Below are 21,490 nucleotides of genomic sequence, written 5' to 3'. Positions count from 1 at the left end.
TTTGAGTTTGTTTTACGATTTTCCAGAATGAGGGGAGGGTTGTTTTTTTGATGGTGTTCATAGTAATGCTGACTCAAATATTTAATCAGCTCATTTGAACCCGTTGAACCTGTCTTTAAATGCTAGTTGGTAATGCTTCCTCTTATTTACTATTAGAAGTTTGTTAACATTTCTAAACTTAAGTATTAAACTTTTACATTTACTACACTGTAAAAAAAAAACATATGTTCAATAAGTTATGACAACATATGTTTTACATTGTTTTAACTCATCAAAATAAATTAAGTTTTAAAGTCAGTTTAACATAATTTAAGTTGAAATAACTTAAAGATTCAAATCAATTGTACTGCAAAAGTTCAAAATGTGCCTTTTTTTACAGTGTGTAACCCATCTCTCATTTTTTTGTTCTATTATTTTTCTAAGTGATTAGACAGTGTTTGCCTGGTGGACATCTAAATGGGTGAAACTGGTTTCTTTATAATGAAGAAGGGTTTCAAATCATATCTAGAGACAAAGGGCCCGTTTTTACAAATAAACACACAGACACCTTAGAAAAGCATTGCGTTTGTGAGTTTTGCCTAAGAAAGGTTTTTCAAACCATGTCAAATCTATTGTATAAGTGGTTGCTCTATTGCAGTTTTAAAGTACTTGACAGCAAGCTTTGCATATTGTCTAGTTATTTTGGATAATGTATAGTTTGCCATGTATATTTAGCTTTAGTTAACAAGCTGCTACCAAAACTTTATGATATCATGGAGTAGGATGCATGTTGGCCTAACATCAGTGGAGTGTGTAGCCATTTGTTCGGTCAGTGCACTGCTACACTCGACTTGGCATATTTGACTCCCCTGCTAGGTGAGATAATGAGCTGGATCAGCTTTTTCCGGGCTGCACGGAGCACACGATGGCACATGTGGGCCCTTCCAAGTGTCACAACAACAACCAATACATGCACATGTAAGAAACATGAGGATTGCTTGCTTACATGTTTCTTAGTTCATATAAACTTCCTCATTGCAGAGCTGTTCCCATGAAGTTTGTCAAGTGGGTATGTTAGAAAGAAGAAAAAAAGTATACAATGATACAATTCAGGTTCTATAGAAAACGGCAGATTTTCATAGAAATTTCAGTTTAGTTCTAGGCTTAAACTGTGATCTACTGTTAATAATGTGGTGAGACAGTGGACATTTTGTGTATAAAGTAACTTGAACCTTCTCATTGGTTCTGTGCAGTGAATCTTTAGTCACACTTGAGTAGATGACTGAGAGTTTGGGCATTCTGCTCTTGTTTCACTGGAGAGAAACAACTTTATTATCCTGGTTCAACCTCTACAATGATTTTCCCAAATCAGGCTCTGGGGAAGAGACGGGTCTGTGTTGAAATGTGTGCCAGAGGGAACATGCATCTCTCATTACCATAAAAAATATTGACACACAAATTATTGTTTTCGTTTGAGTTGTTGTTGATTTCAGGTGGTGAAATTGTGTCTAGATTAGTAAAATGCAAGTCCTTTTAAAGATCTAGACTGATTGTGGTTGTTTTCTGATTGAAGTACAAATTTAAGTTTTGAATGATTGAGTGATTGCTTTTGGTAATTGATATAAAGTTAAAATAAAATATAAAGGCTTCACTTTATTTTGATATTCCCTTTAACACATTCTGTTGACTATAAGTAACGTTGTCTACTACATGTCTAACTCTCAGAGTGTTAGTGTAGTAAAAGTAGACTGGTTGGTTAGGGTTAAGTGTTATAATTAGTTGACATATAGTTGCAAAGTTACTTTGTCAGTACAATGTCTGTTCGGGGAGCATCACAAAAAAGTAGATATTAAGCTGAATAATCTACTAAAAGTCTAATGAGTCATTTGACATGTAGTTGAAAAGTCTAAAGTTGACTATCGAAATAAAGTGTTACTAATATGAATATCGGAGTGTCTATTTACAACAAGTGCAAAAAGCGTGCCTTGTTGGTAAGCGCTATTTGCACTAGCTCCGTCTAACATTGCCTGGTAGGGCCAAAAAAGATTACAAAAAAGAAGTTTGTATTTCAACGTCTTCAGTGGCATAGTCAATAAATCGTAAGGCTTAAGTATCTTAAGCTTAAGGTTTTGACGATCAACCTAGGTTCAAATTCACCTTTGGCGAGCTCGCTCTTCTCCCTTTTTTCCATCACATATCACACACTGTAAAAAAAAAAAAAAAAAATCTAATTGAAAAATTTCTAGGGACTTGATCACATCTAGATTTTCCAGTTGGCAAAATAGAATTTCTGTGAATTGATGCAATTAAGACCTGCATTTGAGACCTGCATTTTGTTTACAGTGCATCGTAAAGGCATTTACTTTCAATAAAAAGCAGCTAACGAAATGTTTATATTTTATTTATTGGGTAGGGTTAGGGGTAGGTGTAGGAAGGGCTTTTATTGTCCCATTGAGCCGGCATCCATTTAATAATTTTATTAAATAATCATTTACACTCTATCTTATTATTGCATCCTGTTAAATGTGGGGTAAGTGTTATTTCAAAACCGTTTTAGAAAAAGGACACGGGCCGAGTGGAATAACAAACTTGTAGCCAATCAGCAGGTAAGGGGCGTGTCTACTATTGATGGTGAGAAGAGCGCTCGCTCTCGCTCTGTGCACGTCATTATTCAAAACACACGAGTCACACATGACGGACATTAGCTGAGAACTGGCCTAATATATGCTGCTTGACTATGCTCGTGTGTCATGTTCACTTGTTAGTCCATTTGCGATCGTATTGTGTCTCACTTCAGTGATGATAAAGACCCGTTCATTTCCACACCGTATGGAGTATCTAAATCTTATCACTGTGTGCTTCAAGCATCAGCTCACACAATGTCTCCGACAAGTAAGATACTATACTCCTAATAAATGTTTGTTTAATCTTTTCATGATCTATATAACCCTTATCCAGCCATAATTGTAATATGTCGTTAGCTGGACTGTCGCACTTGTGTTCTATAGAGTTGTTCATGAGAACAGTTTGATCGCTATCTCTAATCTTGTCATAATTGTAATATGTTGTTAGTTGAACTGTCGGCTCATGCTATTGAGTTGTTCATGAGAACAGTTTGTGATTTTGTGATCGCTATAACTCTAATCTTGTCATAATTGTAATATGTCGTTAGTTGGACTGTGTGCTTGTGTACTATCGAGTTGTTCATGAGAACGGTTTGTGTTTTTGTGATCGCTATAACTCTAATCGTGTCATAATTGTAATATGTCGTTAGTTGGACTGTGTGCTTGTGTACTATCGAGTTGTTCATGAGAACGGTTTGTGTTTTTGTGATAGAAGGGATGACTTTTTCATTGAATAGCACTTACCCCCACCTTTAATACTGAGGTACAACTATTTTTATTTTTTTATTTTGTATCTGTCAAAATAAAGTATAAATGACATGTAATTTCTAATACTACATGTATTACATGCATTACATGGTGTAAATAGAATACATCACTATTTTCATTTTGTATGCTATTTCACTTAAGTAGCATCTACAGCTATTTGCACTTAGAAAATGTTATTTTCACCAAGTGTAAATAGCCGCTGCTTATAATTATTAGGTGAAAAACCAAAACTAAAAAGAGCTTGAAAGACATTTGCAAATGTCTTCTACAAATAAAACGAAATAAAAAAAATATGAAAAATAATAATAAAAATACATAAGACCATAAATGACTTAAACTAAAAATAAAATTCTAAAAAAATCTGAATTCAAAATATCAATAAATACTATAATGCTTTATACATAATACTAAAATGACACTTACAAGGTTTAATACAAGCTTTCGTTTATACCAACTCAAACAATGATGTTTATCCTACATCATCTCATAACATAAGCACTGTATTATTTTTGGTTTCCTTTCTGATATCTGTAAAAACAGGCTGTGCTTTGAGTGCTTGTGTGGTTTATTTTTGAAAACAGAATCATGTCCCAAGACTTTATTAGACACAAATCACTGCCTTGGTGGTGTTAGCTGATTAAATCAGAATTTCTCTCGTTACGGTTCATTTGCTGGCTCGACTTAGTGTAACCTAATTGTGTTGTGGAAAAAACACCATCCTGCTTGCCCTTTTTCAAAAAGTGTCTTGGAAGAAGTAGTGCTGTTAGCTTATTTATTTGACATTTAAGGCAGCTAAATAATGAAGTTAATGCACTGTGAACTAACAATACATACATTTATTTTTATAATCCAACATTAAAAAAGATTATGAGAGGTTGTAAAAATATAGTGTTCATGTTAGCTAATGCATTTGTGATTAATAAATACTTTTAATGTAATGTACATTGTAGTTCATAATACCTAATACATTTTTTATTAAGGAGTCAGTGTTGCAGCGAACCTCAACTTTTGTAGTTCTTCCTCTGAAGCAACCTGGTACTTTGTAAACACAGTTATGTTTCACTGCAGACTGATAAAACATGCTCAGAAGCAGCCAAATGACTGATTTGGAAATCTGTTGCCAATATTGAGGTCAATGAAAGGTTTAAGTGTGGTTCATAAGTGAACAGTGGGTGGTCACATGTGTAAATACAAGGTTAGGAATATCTGCTGACTGTGCACTGATTCATATCAGCTTATCTTTGTAAATGGGATGAGCCACAGACGCTCTTACAACAGGCTTGCATAGTCATTGATCCGAGCCCTGTCAATCCCATCAGCAGTTGGCTTATATATAGCATAGGAGCTCCATTAATGGTATTGCTTGCCAACAACAAAGGTCCGCTCCTGCTCTCGTTTGCCTCTCTCTGGCATCAGTGGTGTATGGAGACATGAGTAATGTGCTATAGAAACATGAGCTCATCTGTTCTATCCCTCTCTTGCTCGTAAAGCACAGAGCCGGACGACAGGGAGGCTTTGACTTGACGGATTCCAAACGCGGCTCTTCTTGTGGTCGGGGGAGACTGTGTGCTTGTGTGGCTTTGTCTTGCTCATCTCTGCTACTGACATCAGAAGAAAGACTCTAGCGGAGCACTTGGATCTCTCTTTGTGTGTGTGCGCGCGTGTGTGTGTATGTGTTTAAATTGACCTATAGAGCTGGACCTTGGCCAGTGGAAGAGACCTTTACTCTGAAGATGTAGTTTCACCCCAGCAGACGTTTGATTATCTGTGTGAAGCCTGATCTGCTTTCACAATAGTTTATTCTAAGAATCACCCACTCCTGCACTGAAAAAAAGGTGTGTTGGATTTACATGATTTAATCATGTACATCGCTTCCACATGATTTAATTAAGTTAAACAAACATAATTAGTTTACATAACTTCAACATCATGGAATGAAGTAATTTTTAAGTAACCCAATTGAGTAGTCTCAAAATGATTTTAATATGGCTTCCTAACAACAGTGGTATGCACAGGGGCGCTTGAGACCCTGCCTCTTTAATCAAATCACAAGCTTGTTTTGTTTTTTAATATTTTTGTGGTCACTTGACTGATTTATAAGACTGTACAAACTAGCTTTCATTCTCTTAGTCAGCAGTAGCACATAATGAACATGTCAAGTGCTTTGAAATGCTCTTTAATGACATGTGCTGTCTCAGTCCACAGCCTAAGCAATCGCTCCGCTCTTCTCCACTATGGTAACCCAGTGTCATTTAAATGGTTCTAATTATTCCAACATAATTAAACGTTAAACACTATTAAACAATATAAAGTCTCCCCTTTATGTAATTTTGCTAGCCTGGATGCCAGGCGAACTCAGCCCCGACCACAACATTTAAACTCGGGCAGTTCGGTCTGGACTCGATCAATAGAGGAGTAATTATCCCCGAACAGAAACTGTACGGACAAATAAAATCATAAGGGCGGGCTTTAGACGATGACTGACAGATGATAAACAGTAACGTAATCATGCACGTCATCAAAGGCACTTGGGTTGAATTTGTTTAAATCCTAAACGAAGAGCTTGTTTGTATATGCATTCACCTTCACTATTTCTCTCTGAAATGATGATAGTGTTGGTAAGTAACTGTGTATCCTTAAATTCTTTCTTTTTTTACAACACCGGCAAAGATTGTTTATTTCAGCGCATGTGCAGACAGGGTTGCCAAGTTTTTAAAACAATACCCGCCAACTACTAGCCCAAAACAATAGCTTTTTTTTAAAAAATGGCGTTTGGGGGGTAAAATGTTATTTTGGCAATGTTTGCATGCCAACATGCAAAAATTCGCATTCTTGGCTCTTCACATAATCAAGGTCGCTTCAACCCACGGACATGGAAAACAACCTGCGCAAAACCAAAAAAACGCAGACTTGGCAACATTTGAGGATACCCTGTTTACTTTCTATTAAGTATCTCAAAAGAAACACTTATATATAATTTGAATAATTTTGAACACCCCTTTTGCTGCCGGTTCGTCACTGTTTCTTCCTTGGAGCACTTCTACACATTACTGACCAGTGCAGACCAGGAACACCACAAGAGCTGCAATTTTGGAGATGCTCTGACTCAGTGGTCTAGCCGTCACAATTTATCCCTGGTCAAACTCAAATCCTGGTCAAGCTCAAATCCTTACGTTTGGCCATTTTCCCTGCGACTAACACATCAACTTTGAGGACAAAATGTTCACTTGCTGCCTAATTTATCCCCTTCACTAACAGCTACCATGATTTTTAGAAATTATTTTCTATTTTATTGCAAAATAATTATGTGAAAGAGGTTGACTCATCTCCTTTGGGGTTTTGAGGAAGTGCATGGCAGGGTGATTTTTTTCTTTCTTTTTTTGTGAAAACTGGTTTAAGCACTTATTGTCTCTGTATCAGCAATTCACTCTTATAGGGACTTCAGCATTTTATTTATTTATTTATTTATTTGTTGGAAGATTGTCACGGGAATAAAGGCAGAGGATTCAAAAGCAAGTGCAAACTCGTTTATTATAACAATGCAAGAAGAAAGAGAGTCAGAGTTCGATGGGGTGATGGTGACGTCAGCACTGGTAGCGCAGGATCCCAATGGGCAGACCCGATCCCGGGTCCGTGCAATGGTGAGTGAAGGACGCTGCAGAGTGACGAATCCCGTGTGTGACGATGTCCTATGTGTGTGAGTCGATGTCCTGAGTGTGTGTGGCGAACCCTCAGCAGAGGGGAAGGCAAGATCCACAGAGGGCAGAGCGGGTCAGAGATCTGCCAGGAAAATCCTCGAGGGCAGAGAAGAGCGATCCTCTGGAAAGCAAGCAGAGCGATCCTCCGAGACAAACAAGCAAAGTCCAAACTCAGGCAAAGTCAACAATCCTGCTGGAGAGAGAGAGAGAATGCCAAACACAACCACACACACCAACACAGGGAACGAAAACAACGATCTGACAAACACAAGACGCTAGACAATGGGTATAAGTAGACCCAGGAAACAAGTGGCAGCTGGTGCTGTAATCAGCGGGGAAATAATCAGCTGCCACGCCCACCACCACACACACATGCACCAACACTCACGTACCACATAACACAGTGCAGGGCGAACAGGTGAATTCATGAACCGTGACAGTACCCCTCCCCCTAAGAGCGCCTCTTGGCGCTCCCAGGAGGACCTACCTGTCGATTGAAATCATCGATAAGAGAGTGATCCAGAATGTCCCTAGCAGGAACCCAACTTCTCTCCTCCGGACCGTAACCTTCCCAGTCCACCAAATACTGAAATCCGCGTCCCCTCCGTCTCGAGTCCAGGATACGATTAACCGAATATGTTGGTTCCCCATCTACGAGACGCGGCGGTGGAGGAACCGGGACCGGCGGATTAATAGGTGAATGAAACACAGGTTTTAATTTGGAAACATGGAATACGGAATGGATCCTCCTGTACACTGGAGGGAGTTTGAGGCGGACTGCCACCGGATTAATGATCTTGGTGACAGTGAACGGGCCAATAAATTTGGGAGCTAACTTATTGCTAACGGCGCGGATCGGAATATTCTTGGTAGAAAGCCACACTTTTTGGCCTACGACGTAAACGGGTGGCTTCGACCGGTGGCGATCGGCCTTAGCCTTGGTGCGTGCTCCCACTTGGAGCAGAGTCTCGCGGGCTCTGGTCCATGTGCGACGGCACCTCTGGACGAAGGCGTGAGCGGAGGGGACCGCGACTTCGGATTCCAGACTGGGAAAAATAGGTGGCTGGTACCCTATACTAGCTTCAAACGGAGTGAGGCCCGTGGATGATACTGGTAACGAATTGTGTGCGTACTCCACCATAGAGAGTTGTTGGCTCCAGGAGGAAGGATTCTTGGCAACCATACATCGTAACACTCTCTCAAGATCCTGATTGGCTCGCTCCGTCTGCCCATTGCTCTGGGGATGGAAACCCGAAGACAGACTAACCGTCGCCCCCAGCAATCTACAAAACTCACGCCAGAATTTGGACACAAATTGGGGCCCCCTGTCAGAGACCACATCTATCGGGAGGCCATGTAAGCGAAAGACCTGGTCTATGACAGCCACCGCTGTCTCCTTGGCAGAAGGTAATTTGGCCAAGGGGATAAAATGAGTTGCCTTCGAGAACCGGTCCACGACGGTTAAAACCACCGTCTTGCCTTGGGAGGGTGGGAGGGCGGTTACAAAATCTAGCGCTATGTGGGACCAGGGTCTCGAAGGAACAGACAGCGGTTGGAGTAACCCATCTGGAGGGCGATTGGAAGTCTTACCTGTGGCACAGACCGAACAAGCCAAAACAAAATCTCGGATGTCACGAGCCATAGTTGGCCACCAGAACCGTTGCTTGACCAAAAAACTGGTGCGATTAGCTCCTGGATGGCATGCTACGTTAGAACAATGACCCCAACGGATGACGTCTGAACGTAGCCCCTCTGGCACAAATAAACGACTCGGTGGCCCACCGGGCGGAGGCGTTACCCCTTCTAAGGCCGCTTGGACCTTCGACTCGATCTCCCATGTGAGTGTGGAAACAATGATGTTCTCCGGTAAAATACACTCGGGAGTAGACGGGCGTTCGGAACGGTCAAAAACACGAGACAACGCGTCGGGCTTGATGTTTTTCGAACCCGGCCGGTATGAAAGCGAAAAATCGAAGCGACCGAAAAATAGGGCCCACCGAGCCTGCCTAGAGTTAAGCCTTTTAGCAGTTCTGATATATTCCAAATTCTTGTGATCGGTCCAGACTATAAAAGGCACCCCTGACCCTTCTAACCAGTGACGCCATTCTTCCAACGCGAACTTTACTGCCAACAACTCTCTATTACCAATGTCATAATTGCGTTCGGCCGGCGATAGACGATGAGAAAGAAACGCGCATGGGTGCATCTTGTCATCCGAGGAAGAACGCTGGGAAAGAACCGCTCCTATCCCCACCTCTGACGCGTCGACCTCTACCACGAACTGACGTGATGGATCAGGGGTAATCAGGATGGGAGCCGAAACGAAGCGGCTCTTCAGGTTGGAAAATGCCGCCTCGGCGGCATTAGACCACCTGAACGTAGTCTTGGGAGAGGTCAAGGCAGTCAGAGGTGCGGCTAGTTGGCTGAAATTGCGAATGAAATGCCGGTAGAAGTTGGCGAACCCCAGAAACCGCTGTAGGGCCTTACGGGAATCTGGACTTGGCCACTCTACCACAGCCTTAACCTTATCGGGATCCATGCGTATTCCCTCGGACGAGATGATGTAACCTAGGAAAGGAACAGACTGTGCATGAAAATCGCATTTCTCCGCCTTGACAAAAAGCCCATTCACTAGCAACCTCTGGAGCACTCATCTGACGTGCTGAACGTGTTCCTGGAGAGACGACGAAAATATCAGTATGTCGTCCAGGTAGACATAAATGAACTGATCTACCATGTCTCTCAGCACGTCATTGACGAGTGCTTGGAAAACGGCAGGGGAGTTGGACAGCCCGAAGGGCATGACCAAGTATTCAAAATGGCCCCTAGGGGTGTTAAACGCAGTCTTCCATTCATCCCCCTCTCTTATGCGAACCAAATGATAAGCATTACGTAAATCCAATTTCGTGAAAAACGATGCTCCCTGCAACCTCTCGAAGGCTGAAGACATTAACGGCAAAGGGTAGGTATTCTTTACCGTAATGTTGTTCAGCCCTCGGTAATCAATGCAAGGTCGCAGAGAACCATCCTTCTTACCAACGAAAAAGAACCCCGCCCCCGCTGGAGAAGAAGATTGACGAATGAACCCAGCTGCTAGTGAATCAGAAATGTATTTCTCCATGGCCTCCCTCTCAGGAATCGAGAGAGAGTATAACTTGCCCTTAGGCGGAGACGTACCTGGCAGTAAATCTATAGCACAGTCGTAGGGACGGTGCGGAGGTAGAGAGGCAGCTCGGGACTTACTGAACACTTCCTTCAGATCGAGGTACTCAGCGGGCACGTTAGACAAATTCACCGGCTCCTCCTGTAAAACAACACTAGAAACAGACGAACAGGCAGAGACAAGACAAGAGGCATAACACTCCTTACTCCATGCCAGGATCGCACTCCTACCCCAATCCACCTGCGGGCAGTGCTTCACCAACCAGGGGTGACCCAACACCACCGGAGTCTGAGGTGAGTCCATAGCAAACAGGGATATTTCCTCGGAGTGATTCCCGGATGTGATGAGGCGTAACGGTTCCGTGCGGTGGGTGATGCGGGGTAAATCTTGACCGTTGAGTGCGTTGACATGGATGGGATTGGTGAGAGGTGTGAGTGTTATCCCCAGCTGGTGAGCAAGTTGAGAGTCAATGAAACTTCCCTCGGCCCCCGAGTCCAACAGTGCTTGGCAGCGATGAGATCGGGTTGCCCATTGGAGTGTCACCGGGAGGAGAGTTGATGAGGAGGCGTTCTTCCTGGAGATCCCGCCCGATAGTAGCCTCCTACTTACGGGCATTCCTTGAGAAAGTGACCGTTGCCACCACAGTACATGCACAGCCTCTGGGACCTCCGGCGTTCTCTCTCCTCCCGGGAGAGCCGGGCTCCACCCACCTGCATGGGTTCGTGATGGCAATCCGGACTGACCGTGTCGCCGCCGATCGCCAGTGGACGTTCCTGCCGACTCTGGACTCTGGACCGTAGAACTCTTGACTCCGCACGATGAAGACGAGCATCCACTCGTAAGGCCAGGTCGATGAGCCCCTCTAGGGTCTTAGGCAGGTCCAGCGCGTAAATCTCCGCCTGGACACGGTCAGCCAACCCATGCAGGAACATGTCCCACTGCGCCTCCTCGTTCCAGTTGCATTCGGCAGCGAGTGTTCGGAATTCGATGGAGTAGTCCGAGACGGATCCGGCCCCTTGGCGAAGATCAGCCAGCACGCGAGCGGCCTCTCGTCCGCTCACCGCCCGGTCGAACACTCGCCGCATCTCCTCTTGAAGGTCTTGGAACGAGGCACAGCATGGTAATTGATTCTCCCACGCCGCCGTACCCCACTGGGCCGCCCGTCCAGTGAGTAAGGTGAGTACGAAGGCCACCTTGGACGCTTCGGACTCAAAGGTGATAGGCTGCAGTGAGAAGAACAGTGAACACTTCGTCAGAAATGGTCTGCAGAAATTAGGCTCACCGGAATAGGGCTCTGGAGTGGGTAGTCGTGGTTCGCGGGGTCGTTCCCCGGAGGATGGAGTGGGGGGAGTAGGCGGCGTGGGTGGCGCAGCGGGCATGTGTGATTGTTGTAGTTGTTGGGTGAGCCCGGACACCTGCGCTACCAATGCTTGAATAGCCCGACCAGTCGCGGCCATCTGCTCCTCCTGTTGATCCATGCGGGTGACGCATCGGGAAATGAATTCAGATAATCCTGGTGCACTCGCTGAATCCATGCTTGGTCAGATCGTTCTGTCACGGGAATAAAGGCAGAGGATTCAAAAGCAAGTGCAAACTCGTTTATTATAACAATGCAAGAAGAAAGAGAGTCAGAGTTCGATGGGGTGATGGTGACGTCAGCACTGGTAGCGCAGGATCCCAATGGGCAGACCCGATCCCGGGTCCGTGCAATGGTGAGTGAAGGACGCTGCAGAGTGACGAATCCCGTGTGTGACGATGTCCTATGTGTGTGAGTCGATGTCCTGAGTGTGTGTGGCGAACCCTCAGCAGAGGGGAAGGCAAGATCCACAGAGGGCAGAGCGGGTCAGAGATCTGCCAGGAAAATCCTCGAGGGCAGAAAAGAGCGATCCTCTGGAAAGCAAGCAGAGCGATCCTCCGAGACAAACAAGCAAAGTCCAAACTCAGGCAAAGTCAACAATCCTGCTGGAGAGAGAGAGAGAATGCCAAACACAACCACACACACCAACACAGGGAACGAAAACAACGATCTGACAAACACAAGACGCTAGACAATGGGTATAAGTAGACCCAGGAAACAAGTGGCAGCTGGTGCTGTAATCAGCGGGGAAATAATCAGCTGCCACGCCCACCACCACACACACATGCACCAACACTCACGTACCACATAACACAGTGCAGGGCGAACAGGTGAATTCATGAACCGTGACAAAGATTGTGTCTTTGCAGTTTTTTACATGTGTGTACTACTTTTTTTGAGTGTACTGCAGACCTGCATTTTGCTAGCATAGCATTATAAAAGTGTTTCTATTTCCCAAAAATTATAGTTTCTGCATTGGTCACTGACGTATTTTCTTTGTGTTCTGTTTGTCTCACCGCCTTCCTTTTCTGTCGGCAATACTGCAGGTCATTTCCTCAACCTGACATTGTCTCAGTCTTTATAGGACCAGCTCTACTGTACTTCCATTTAAAAGTTTTTCAAAAGGCTTGTGTTTATTTTTCATTCTTTGAAAAGGATTAATATTGTTCTTTCTATTTTGGAGAAAAAAAGACTGGATAAGCTCAAACAACGCACATACAACACAAAACCACCAAAATCACAATAGATACTGTACTAAGTACCATAGTACACTTACATCAGATGGGAATACCATGATACTTTGATATATAGCATACTTCTACTGAATGTTTACCAAAAACATTAATATGTACAATACATAGAACTCAAAAGTACTTCAAAGAATGCTATGGTACTGTTATGATAACTGCTCTGGGTGATAAGTCACCAAAAAATTAAAAATGATCATCATTTACTCAGCCTCAAGTTGTTGATAACCAGACAGTTGACCTAGCCACTGACTTCTATGATATTTTTTCCCTACTATGGAAGTCAATAGCTACCTCTCTGGTTATCAACATTCTTTAAAATATATAATTTTTTGTTTAACAGAAGAAAAAAATTCATACAGTTTTGGAATAACTTCATAAGGGTGAGTACATGATGACCCAATTTTAATTTCTGGGTGAATTATTCCTTTAACAGGCATATATGATGCAATGATTGTTACATTTCGGCTCGTAAATATTTGTCAGATATAATCATGTTCAAACTAGTCTTATTGTGCACTTTTTTTTCTGAATTTAGGTAGTAGAAAAAACTATATATATTTATATGCTCACACAAATGCATCCTAAATAAATTAGAAATTCTCTTTTTCTAGTACCTGATTGCAATTTTCACAAACTCACATTATGATTTATATCTTTCGCACCAAATACAGCTGCCCATATAGCTTCCTTTCGTATACACCAAAGTTATACCCTGTTTATTCAGATCAACATGTAATGTTAAACAAGTGTTAAATAAGTAATACTCTGGAGTGGATGTCAGTTACCATAGTAAAATGTTCAATATGACCCACCTCTTCTGTATAGGACATGCAGTGTGTAATGCAGTTCCTGTATTCCAGCAAAACAACTAATAACTCTGTCAAAGTAGCAAAGTTAAATTACACAATAAAAGGCTGTGAACTGTGATGTAACAAAATGTATGTTTTACTTATTTAATTGTATGTTTTAGTTTTTTTTTCAAAATGTCCTGTATTGTGTTTATTATTTTCATTAATATTATTATTATTATTTATTGACTTTGTTTATTTTATTGTTTTAATGTTCACACAAATGGCAATAAATATATTTAGAAAATAAAAGTTTAATATGTTGTTTTAGATTGGAATGTGTAATTTAATGACTGTTTGACCCTTTTTTTGTCGTTTTATAGGTGCGTAGTGGTGCTACTGAACCCTAAGAAAAACAAACAACATCATATCCTCAATAGCTCCAGGTGAGGTTTTCATACTTTTGCAACCAAGCACATGGTTAAATGTCACCTTTTATGGCTCACTAGCTCCACGAGTGTACTAGGACATTAATTCAGTGATGTCTATTTAAGCACTTTTATACTTAAAGCGCCAGTTCACACAGAACAGCAAAAACCGCAAGATGCAGGTCAGGTGAAAGCAAGGTCTTTTCATTCACCTGAAAGAGATGCCTTTTTAAAACTTTGAACTTTGTATTTAGAACATCATGTCATGAGCGAGATGCCGCAAAAGACATGAGCATCTTTACAATTAAAAAACAAAAACTATGGAAAAGTAGCACAGAGGAATGGAAAACGTGTTCTGTGGAAACGGCTAAGTTTAAATGAAATGGAAGTTACAATAGTCTTTTCTTTTCCTATTTTGACATATATCCAAGTGAAATGCCTTCTCAAACAAGACAAAAAAACAGGGAAGATATTGATTTTTGTCAATGGGAAATTGATTGGATGGTTGTGGTTTGCTATTGGTCAATCTCATGTTAGTGACAGGTTGCTCCGCCCTCGAGCCAGTGAACGCATCATCAGAGGAAAAAAAAGAGGATGCTGCAAGTTATTTTGATTAATAATTCATGACTTTTTATTTAAATAATGTGCATTGATAAATCATTTATAATAAATACTTTAGTATTCCATAAAAACCATGACAATTGTCCATTTTGATTTCATTGGGACTTTAAAATAATGACCACCACCCCATCTGCCATTGGTTGAACAAACAGATATTCCTGTCCTAAACTCTTTGCTCATGGTTGAGCAATGTTGTAGTGTAAGTTTGATTGGTTTGCTCAGATGTACAATAGTGATAAGCAATAGGTGAACAGACAGAAAGGAAGTCTCTGAATTAGCAGGATACATGCACTTCAGCACTGTCTTAAATACTTCCTTCCACTCTCTCATTTCACAGGAAGACCATCACTACGCTCTCCTTCTCTCCTGATGGCAAATATGTGGTCACAGGCGAGGTGAGTATTCGATATCTGTGCTTTGTGCTTACATCACATGATCTAGTAGGAAGTCAGGAGCTCTGGAGCAGTATCTCATACTTGGATAAATCTGATATAGCCAGGCTGTATGAAAATAAAGTTCTGTATCTTGAACCTTCAGGCCTGTGAAGTGTTTGGTGTGCTGCAATCGCTGTGAGCAGTGACTAACTATCGTTGTCATTTGTCTGTTGTCACAGTGGAGTCAAGTACAGATAAATGTGATGACTATTGCTTCCCTTCTGCAACTCTGCAGCACTAACGTTTGGATTAGGAGGGATTTATTGCTTTGACTGCAATGTATAAATCATGCAAAAGCATGCAAGATATCTCCAGCTTGAAATAAAACACAGATGCAAAGTATTACAGCCTTCAGAATAAAACAGTTGAAGCAAAAAATATCAGCAAAAAAAAAAAAAAAAAAGAAGAGCATAAAAATAACACCAAGCACTAAAAAGTATAAAAACGTACTTTTTAACTTTTTTGCTTTAAAGACAACATGAAATGTAATTGGCTACACCTTTAACATATGTAATCTAAACCAGGGGTTTTCAAAACCATTCCTGGAGCCTCCCCAGCACTGCACATTTTGGATATCTCCCTTATTGGACACACCCAGCTCAGCTCATGGAGTACTAAACTAATCAGCTGATGAGTTAATACAGCTGTGTTAAATAAGACACTAATAAGGGAGACATCCAAAATGTGCAGTGCTGGGGAGGCTCCAGGAATGATTTGAAAACCCCTGATCTAAACAAAATATTATCAGTAAAACATTTAGAAGTGGATTTTTATCTATTTGGATTTAATTGGATCATTTGAACTGCATTGATATTATTGAGAATTGTATTATTATTTTCCCCTTTATAAGCATAGAAAAAGATGTTAGAAAAAGTTATTACATTTTAATTGAGTGTTACAGGGTTCCTGTTATCCTGGAAATATTTAGGGCATTTGAAAAGTGTGGATTTCCAGGCCTTTGAAACAATTATGGAAACTAGTGGTTTAACGGATCACAGAACTCATGGTTCGGATCATATTATGTTTTTTGAATCACGGATCGGATACATTTTCGGATCAGCAAGTAATAAAGTTTAAACACTATTAAAGGGGGGGGGGGGGGTGAAATGCTGTTTCATGCATACTGAGCTTTTTACACTGTTAAAGACTTGGATTCCCATCCTAAACATACTCACTTAAAAATGTTGGGTTAAAAATAACCCAACACGTAACCCAACTGTGGGTTGATATAGCACCTACCCAACGTTGGGTTATTTTAACCCAATGCATTGGGTTAAAAAACAGTTGGGTTAAAAGTAACCCAACAGTTGAGTTAAATTTTTATTTTTATTCATGCCATTATTTTAATAAATAAAATACCCATTGTTTTCAAATACAGATTTTTTATTTGTATAAAACAATAAATGTGCTTTAAAATATATATTGTAAATGTCAAACTAAATATTGGGGAGTAAATATTTATTGTAAATATACATAAATGTGTAAATATTAAATTCAAAATACACAGCACACATAATACACAAAAATGTACATAAGGTAAACATACATAAAAGGTGTATATACAAAACAAAAATTAAAAATGAACACAACAAATATTAAATTAAAAACCTATACAAATATGGACAGAATACACAAATTCATAATATTAAAGTCTTCCAGAAATAAACAACTTTATTTAAAAAATCTACATTGTACACTGTATGCCTTGATGTGTTGTGAACATATGTAGCAAAACAAATACAAATTATGATGATCAAAGTTTTTAATGAGGCAGCAAAATATATATTCAAGTTTGCATGCTACAAAATCTCCCAAATGGGGCAGAGGTCTTTGGATAGTTCATGTCATAAATAAATAAAAAATCTGAAACATACAGCCAGTGCTTGAAATAAGGTCTTCTGTTCAACTGCCTCCACAGTGAAAATGAAAAAAATCAGCGAGGTCTCTTTGTCCCCAAGCATCGTCATGTGGATCCTGGCTTGTCTCACTGTTTAGCTAATGCACCATGTTAGTTCCAACCTTAAAAGAATAAAAAAAAGTTCAGTTTGCTTGCACTGTGACAACATCAGCAGTGTTAAATTACTTCAAAGTTGCAATGAAGCAGTGTTGTACTGAATTAAAGAAATTGTCACTAATTAGTCATTACATCTGCTGTTAATTTTTCACCAATCAACATACTAATCCTCATGCTGTTTCAAACCGTAAGACTTTGGTTCATCTTCGGAACACAGAAAGGCCTAGAAAGGCAGTAAAGACATTAAAGTAATCCATGTGACTCCAGTAATTCAACCTCAGTTTTATGAAGTGACAAGCGTATATTCTATCCCTTAACCATAATTTACCACTTTATTTACAAAACATTAATCTCAACACATGTTCACGAGAGCCCCTAGACGCATGCGTGTTGTGTTGAAAAGAGAGCAAATGTTGTTGTGTTGTTTGTTTTTTTGTGTTGTTGTTGCAAAAAGCACTCGTGTCGCTTCATAAAACTGAGGTTAGACCACTTGAATCCCATGGATTACTTTAATGCTGTCTGTCCTGGGTCTTAAAGTGGTAGTTGCGTAGGTCGTCAATGGAGGGACAGAAACCTTGCAGATTTCTTTAACATTTGTGTTTCAAAGAACAACGAAAGTCTTACAACAACACGAGGGTAATTCATGAGCTAGTTTACCCAAAAATGAAAATGATTCCATGATTCACTCACCCTCAAGCCAACCTAGGTGTGTATGACATTCTTCTTTCAGACAAATACAATCTGAGTTATATTAATAAATATCCTGGCTCTTCAAAGCTTTATAATGGAAGCCCATAATTTGAAGCCCAAAAATGCATCCATCCATTATAAAAGTGCTTCCGGAGATTAATAAGAACCCATTGAAGTGAATGGATGGGATTGTGTAAGAAAAATATCCATATTTAACGCGTTATAAAGTAAAATATCTAGCTTCCAATGGACTGCATTAAGTATTCAACTTCTGAAAAAAGCGTAACTGCTGTGAGAATAACGTCGGACGTAGCGTAAAAAAACGTAAATGTCGAGACGATTAAGTTGGACGTAGCGTAACCGTTTTGATTTGCGAGAGGCGTTACAGTTTCTTTGTAAGTTGAATAAGGAAGGCTGTCTGTCGAAAATTTGTTATTTTAGTCTATAAAGTTTTAAATATGGATATTTTTCTACAAAAACCCATCGATTCACCTCAGAAGGCCCTTATTAACCTCATGGAGCCTTATGGATTACTTTCATAATGGATCGATGCACTTTTTTGGGCTTCAAATTTTGACCATTATAATGCTTGGATTAGTCAGGACATTTATTAATAACTGATTGTGTTCGTCTGAAAGAAGAATGTCATATACACCTAGGATGACTTGAGGGTGAGTACATAATGGGATATTTTTTGGGTGAACTATTGGATAATCTATTAACAAGCAAAATCACTAAAGCAAATAATAAATGGATGCATATGAGCAGTGCACTTTATCAAAGCTAATTTGATAGTGTTGCTTTTACTTACAGGCTGATGGGTGAATGTAATTAAGCTTCTCTTCATTTCAGCCTATGTTGGTCACACCATGTTGTCCATTTGTGAGGTATGGCGAGGATGGCAGGATGGCAGGAAGGGTTTTAAAGGCAATTTCTCCATGATCATCTTTGAAAGACAAGTTAACAGAAAAAGAGAAAAAAACAGTTTTCACCTATACCAAATGTGTGGACCTGATTTCATATGCACTTAGACACAACCAAAACAACTTATTGAAATTAAAACATACTGTATGAAAATGAGAAAAGACAACTGAAAAAATAATAATAAACTGGTTGTTTCCCAAATAACCTGGTTCTGTAGTAGACCCTGCACTGCACATTGGCCAATCTAATGTTATTCAACTTACCAGCCTGTTAGTAGAAACTCCAAACCCGGAAATGTGCGTCAGATAAGGAAGACATCGAACTTGTGTACTATTGGTGATACTCCAGGACTAGAGTCGAGAACCACTGAGATCCAATCCTTCCTCTGCATTAGAATGAAGCAGGGCGAAAAATAACCAGAAAAGTAAACTAGTCTTTAAAAAATAATTGTGTACAACTTGTTTCAATATCGTACTCACCTTTAATTAAATGGCAGAGGTTCAACTGTTCTAGTCTTTGCTTCACAAATGAATCCATTGGTCTACAACACAGGTATATAACACATTTAGTACAACATATTTAAAATAAAGGCAAAAACTGTCATAGCTTCATAAGAAAACGTACTATGGTTGTATGATTTAGCTACTCCTGTAATACGTTTAATAGTAACATGCATAATATATATTCATATGACAACATTCATTATGAATATGGGCCTACCACATTTCTGCCAAATTATCATAGTTGCAGTTTGTGTTAACTTACTACGGTAAAACTAGGTAATTTGTGGGTTGGAAAACATTCTAACTGTTGTGAACTAACGTTAAAATTGTTAGCACAATATTTCAGTTTTCTGCGTCAATGCTGTTGTGAATATCTGCACTCATTCATCTCACAACAGATATTTAGAGTAGTAAGTTATACTGTTGGATATTCGGCGAATTCAAACGCTTCCCCCTGGATCTCACAGCGCTGCTGTGGTGTCGTGTGACCGGGTCTGAGCTCACGCTGCACGGGCCGAGCTGATAATGCTCCGCACGGCTTTAGATAGTGATTTCAGACTAGGCATTAGTTACTTACTTTCTGTATCACCGTATTAAGTTTCTAAATAGGTACACTAGAATAATGTTTTTACTTTATTACTGCTAGCGAGCTAACTGGGATAGCTATAGTTTATTTCCAATCTATCTCATTTTTCCAGAGAGCATTAAAGGGATTTTTTTTAAATAAAATTCAGTTTTCGACTATATTCAACGTTTCAGTACACAATACATAATGTTATAAGAGTTGTATTCATAAAAAAATGGCATGTCTTACCTTTCATTTCATAATCAGGCTGCAGCAGCGTCTTCTGTTGGCAGTAACTGGACGGTTAAAATTTGAACCGTCACTGGGGAAACCGTATTTAACCCAACGGCCGGGTTATTACTTTAACGATGTTAAAATAACCCAACATTTTGCAAAATAACCCAACATATTGACCCAATATGTGTAACCCAACGGTTGGGTACAAAAAATAACCCAACGTTTTTTAGTGTGTAGTCAAAGTTTCAAAAACTAATGTTGGATGTTTGATGGAGTATTTCTTTGTCAAAAATACTCCTTCTGGTTTCACACAAGTTTCGGAGAGTTTTTTTCGAGTATGGGTCGGCTTGACGTTAATAGAGCGGAAGGTCCTTGTATGGGCCGAACGGGCTCTTCTCCCGGTAGGGTGCGCGCGTGCGTGACTAGAGCGAGAGAGAGGAAATCCACGCCCATAAACACTCGCTCAAGCTGCAGATCCAGTCGTCCGTGAAAACTTATGACGCGCCGCGTTCCACTTTATTCCTATGGGTGACGTCGAGCGACTTCAACGCTTCAGCACAGCATTCCGGGAAGGCAGCGCTGCATTTGAACCGATGTGAACGCAGAAATGACCGGAAGCTTCACAACATCGCAGATTTCCGCGGTCACTGCTGTCAGGACTTCACCAAATCATACCAAAGAAGTGTGTTTTTGATGGAGCGGTCCCAGCGATAAAGGTTCGGTCCTGCTTTGGAAGCAGCCGGTGAGTAAAACTGCTTCAAATGTCTGTGTCGTTGGCTATCGTCGCGTGAGTAAACATCAGTAAACGATACGATCGCGTACATTGTCATTCAAATGCGCTAACGTTACTCCATTGTTGTTCTATGTATAACGTTACAGTATTCTGACGTGCAAAACCGTTTTTCTTGCTACTGCTAAGGTTTAGTCGCATACAATAGTCCATAAACCCAATCATGTCCTCATAAACTGCGAGTAAACCCACACAAATGTTGACAGGCCACTAAATACAGTACATAACACAGAGACGGACGTCCTGCTGTTTCTCGTGTTCAATTTATTTCAGCCTCCGATTCTGGATCACGTATTAGCTGAATCCGATCGATATCGGATGTGAACCATGTTCTCAATGAACACAAAAAACTCATTAATATCAAAGCTGAATATTTTTGGAAGTTTTAGTTTTTAGTTTTAGCTATTTTAGGGGGATATCTGTGTGTGCAGGTGACTATTACTGTGCATAATTATTAGGCAACTTAACAAAAAACAAATTTATACCCATTTCAATTATTTATTTTTACCAGTGAAACCAATATAACATCTCAACATTCACAAATATACATTTCTGACATTCAAAAACCAAACAAAAACAAATCAGTGACCAATATAGCCACCTTTCTTTGCAAGGACACTCAAAAGCCTGCCATCCATGGATTCTGTCAGTGTTTTG

General features: G+C 40.4%; 1 protein-coding gene and 1 long non-coding RNA gene across 7 annotated transcripts in view; one reads left to right on the top strand and one right to left on the bottom strand.

Annotated features, from left to right (window-relative positions):
- Positions 1 to 21,490, top strand: part of mapkbp1 (mitogen-activated protein kinase binding protein 1) — an 81,367-nt gene that overhangs the window by 14,231 nt on the left and 45,646 nt on the right. For all 6 annotated transcript variants that reach the window (XM_067455921.1, XM_067455922.1, XM_067455923.1 and 3 more), the window contains exons 3-4: positions 14,011 to 14,073; positions 15,014 to 15,071. In XM_067455921.1, coding sequence (XP_067312022.1) covers positions 14,011 to 14,073; positions 15,014 to 15,071 — 121 coding nt within the window. The remainder of the gene's footprint in view (positions 1 to 14,010; positions 14,074 to 15,013; positions 15,072 to 21,490) is intronic.
- Positions 18,556 to 20,277, bottom strand: LOC137090715 (uncharacterized). Its single transcript, XR_010907951.1, has 3 exons — positions 20,056 to 20,277; positions 19,218 to 19,279; positions 18,556 to 19,123 (listed from the first exon to the last, which is right to left on the bottom strand). It is a non-coding gene; the product is annotated as an uncharacterized lncRNA (long non-coding RNA).

This window comes from Pseudorasbora parva, chromosome 10, assembly GCF_024679245.1.
Source record: "Pseudorasbora parva isolate DD20220531a chromosome 10, ASM2467924v1, whole genome shotgun sequence".
Lineage (NCBI taxonomy): Eukaryota > Metazoa > Chordata > Actinopteri > Cypriniformes > Gobionidae > Pseudorasbora > Pseudorasbora parva.
This window is presented reverse-complemented; position numbering and strand designations above follow the sequence as displayed.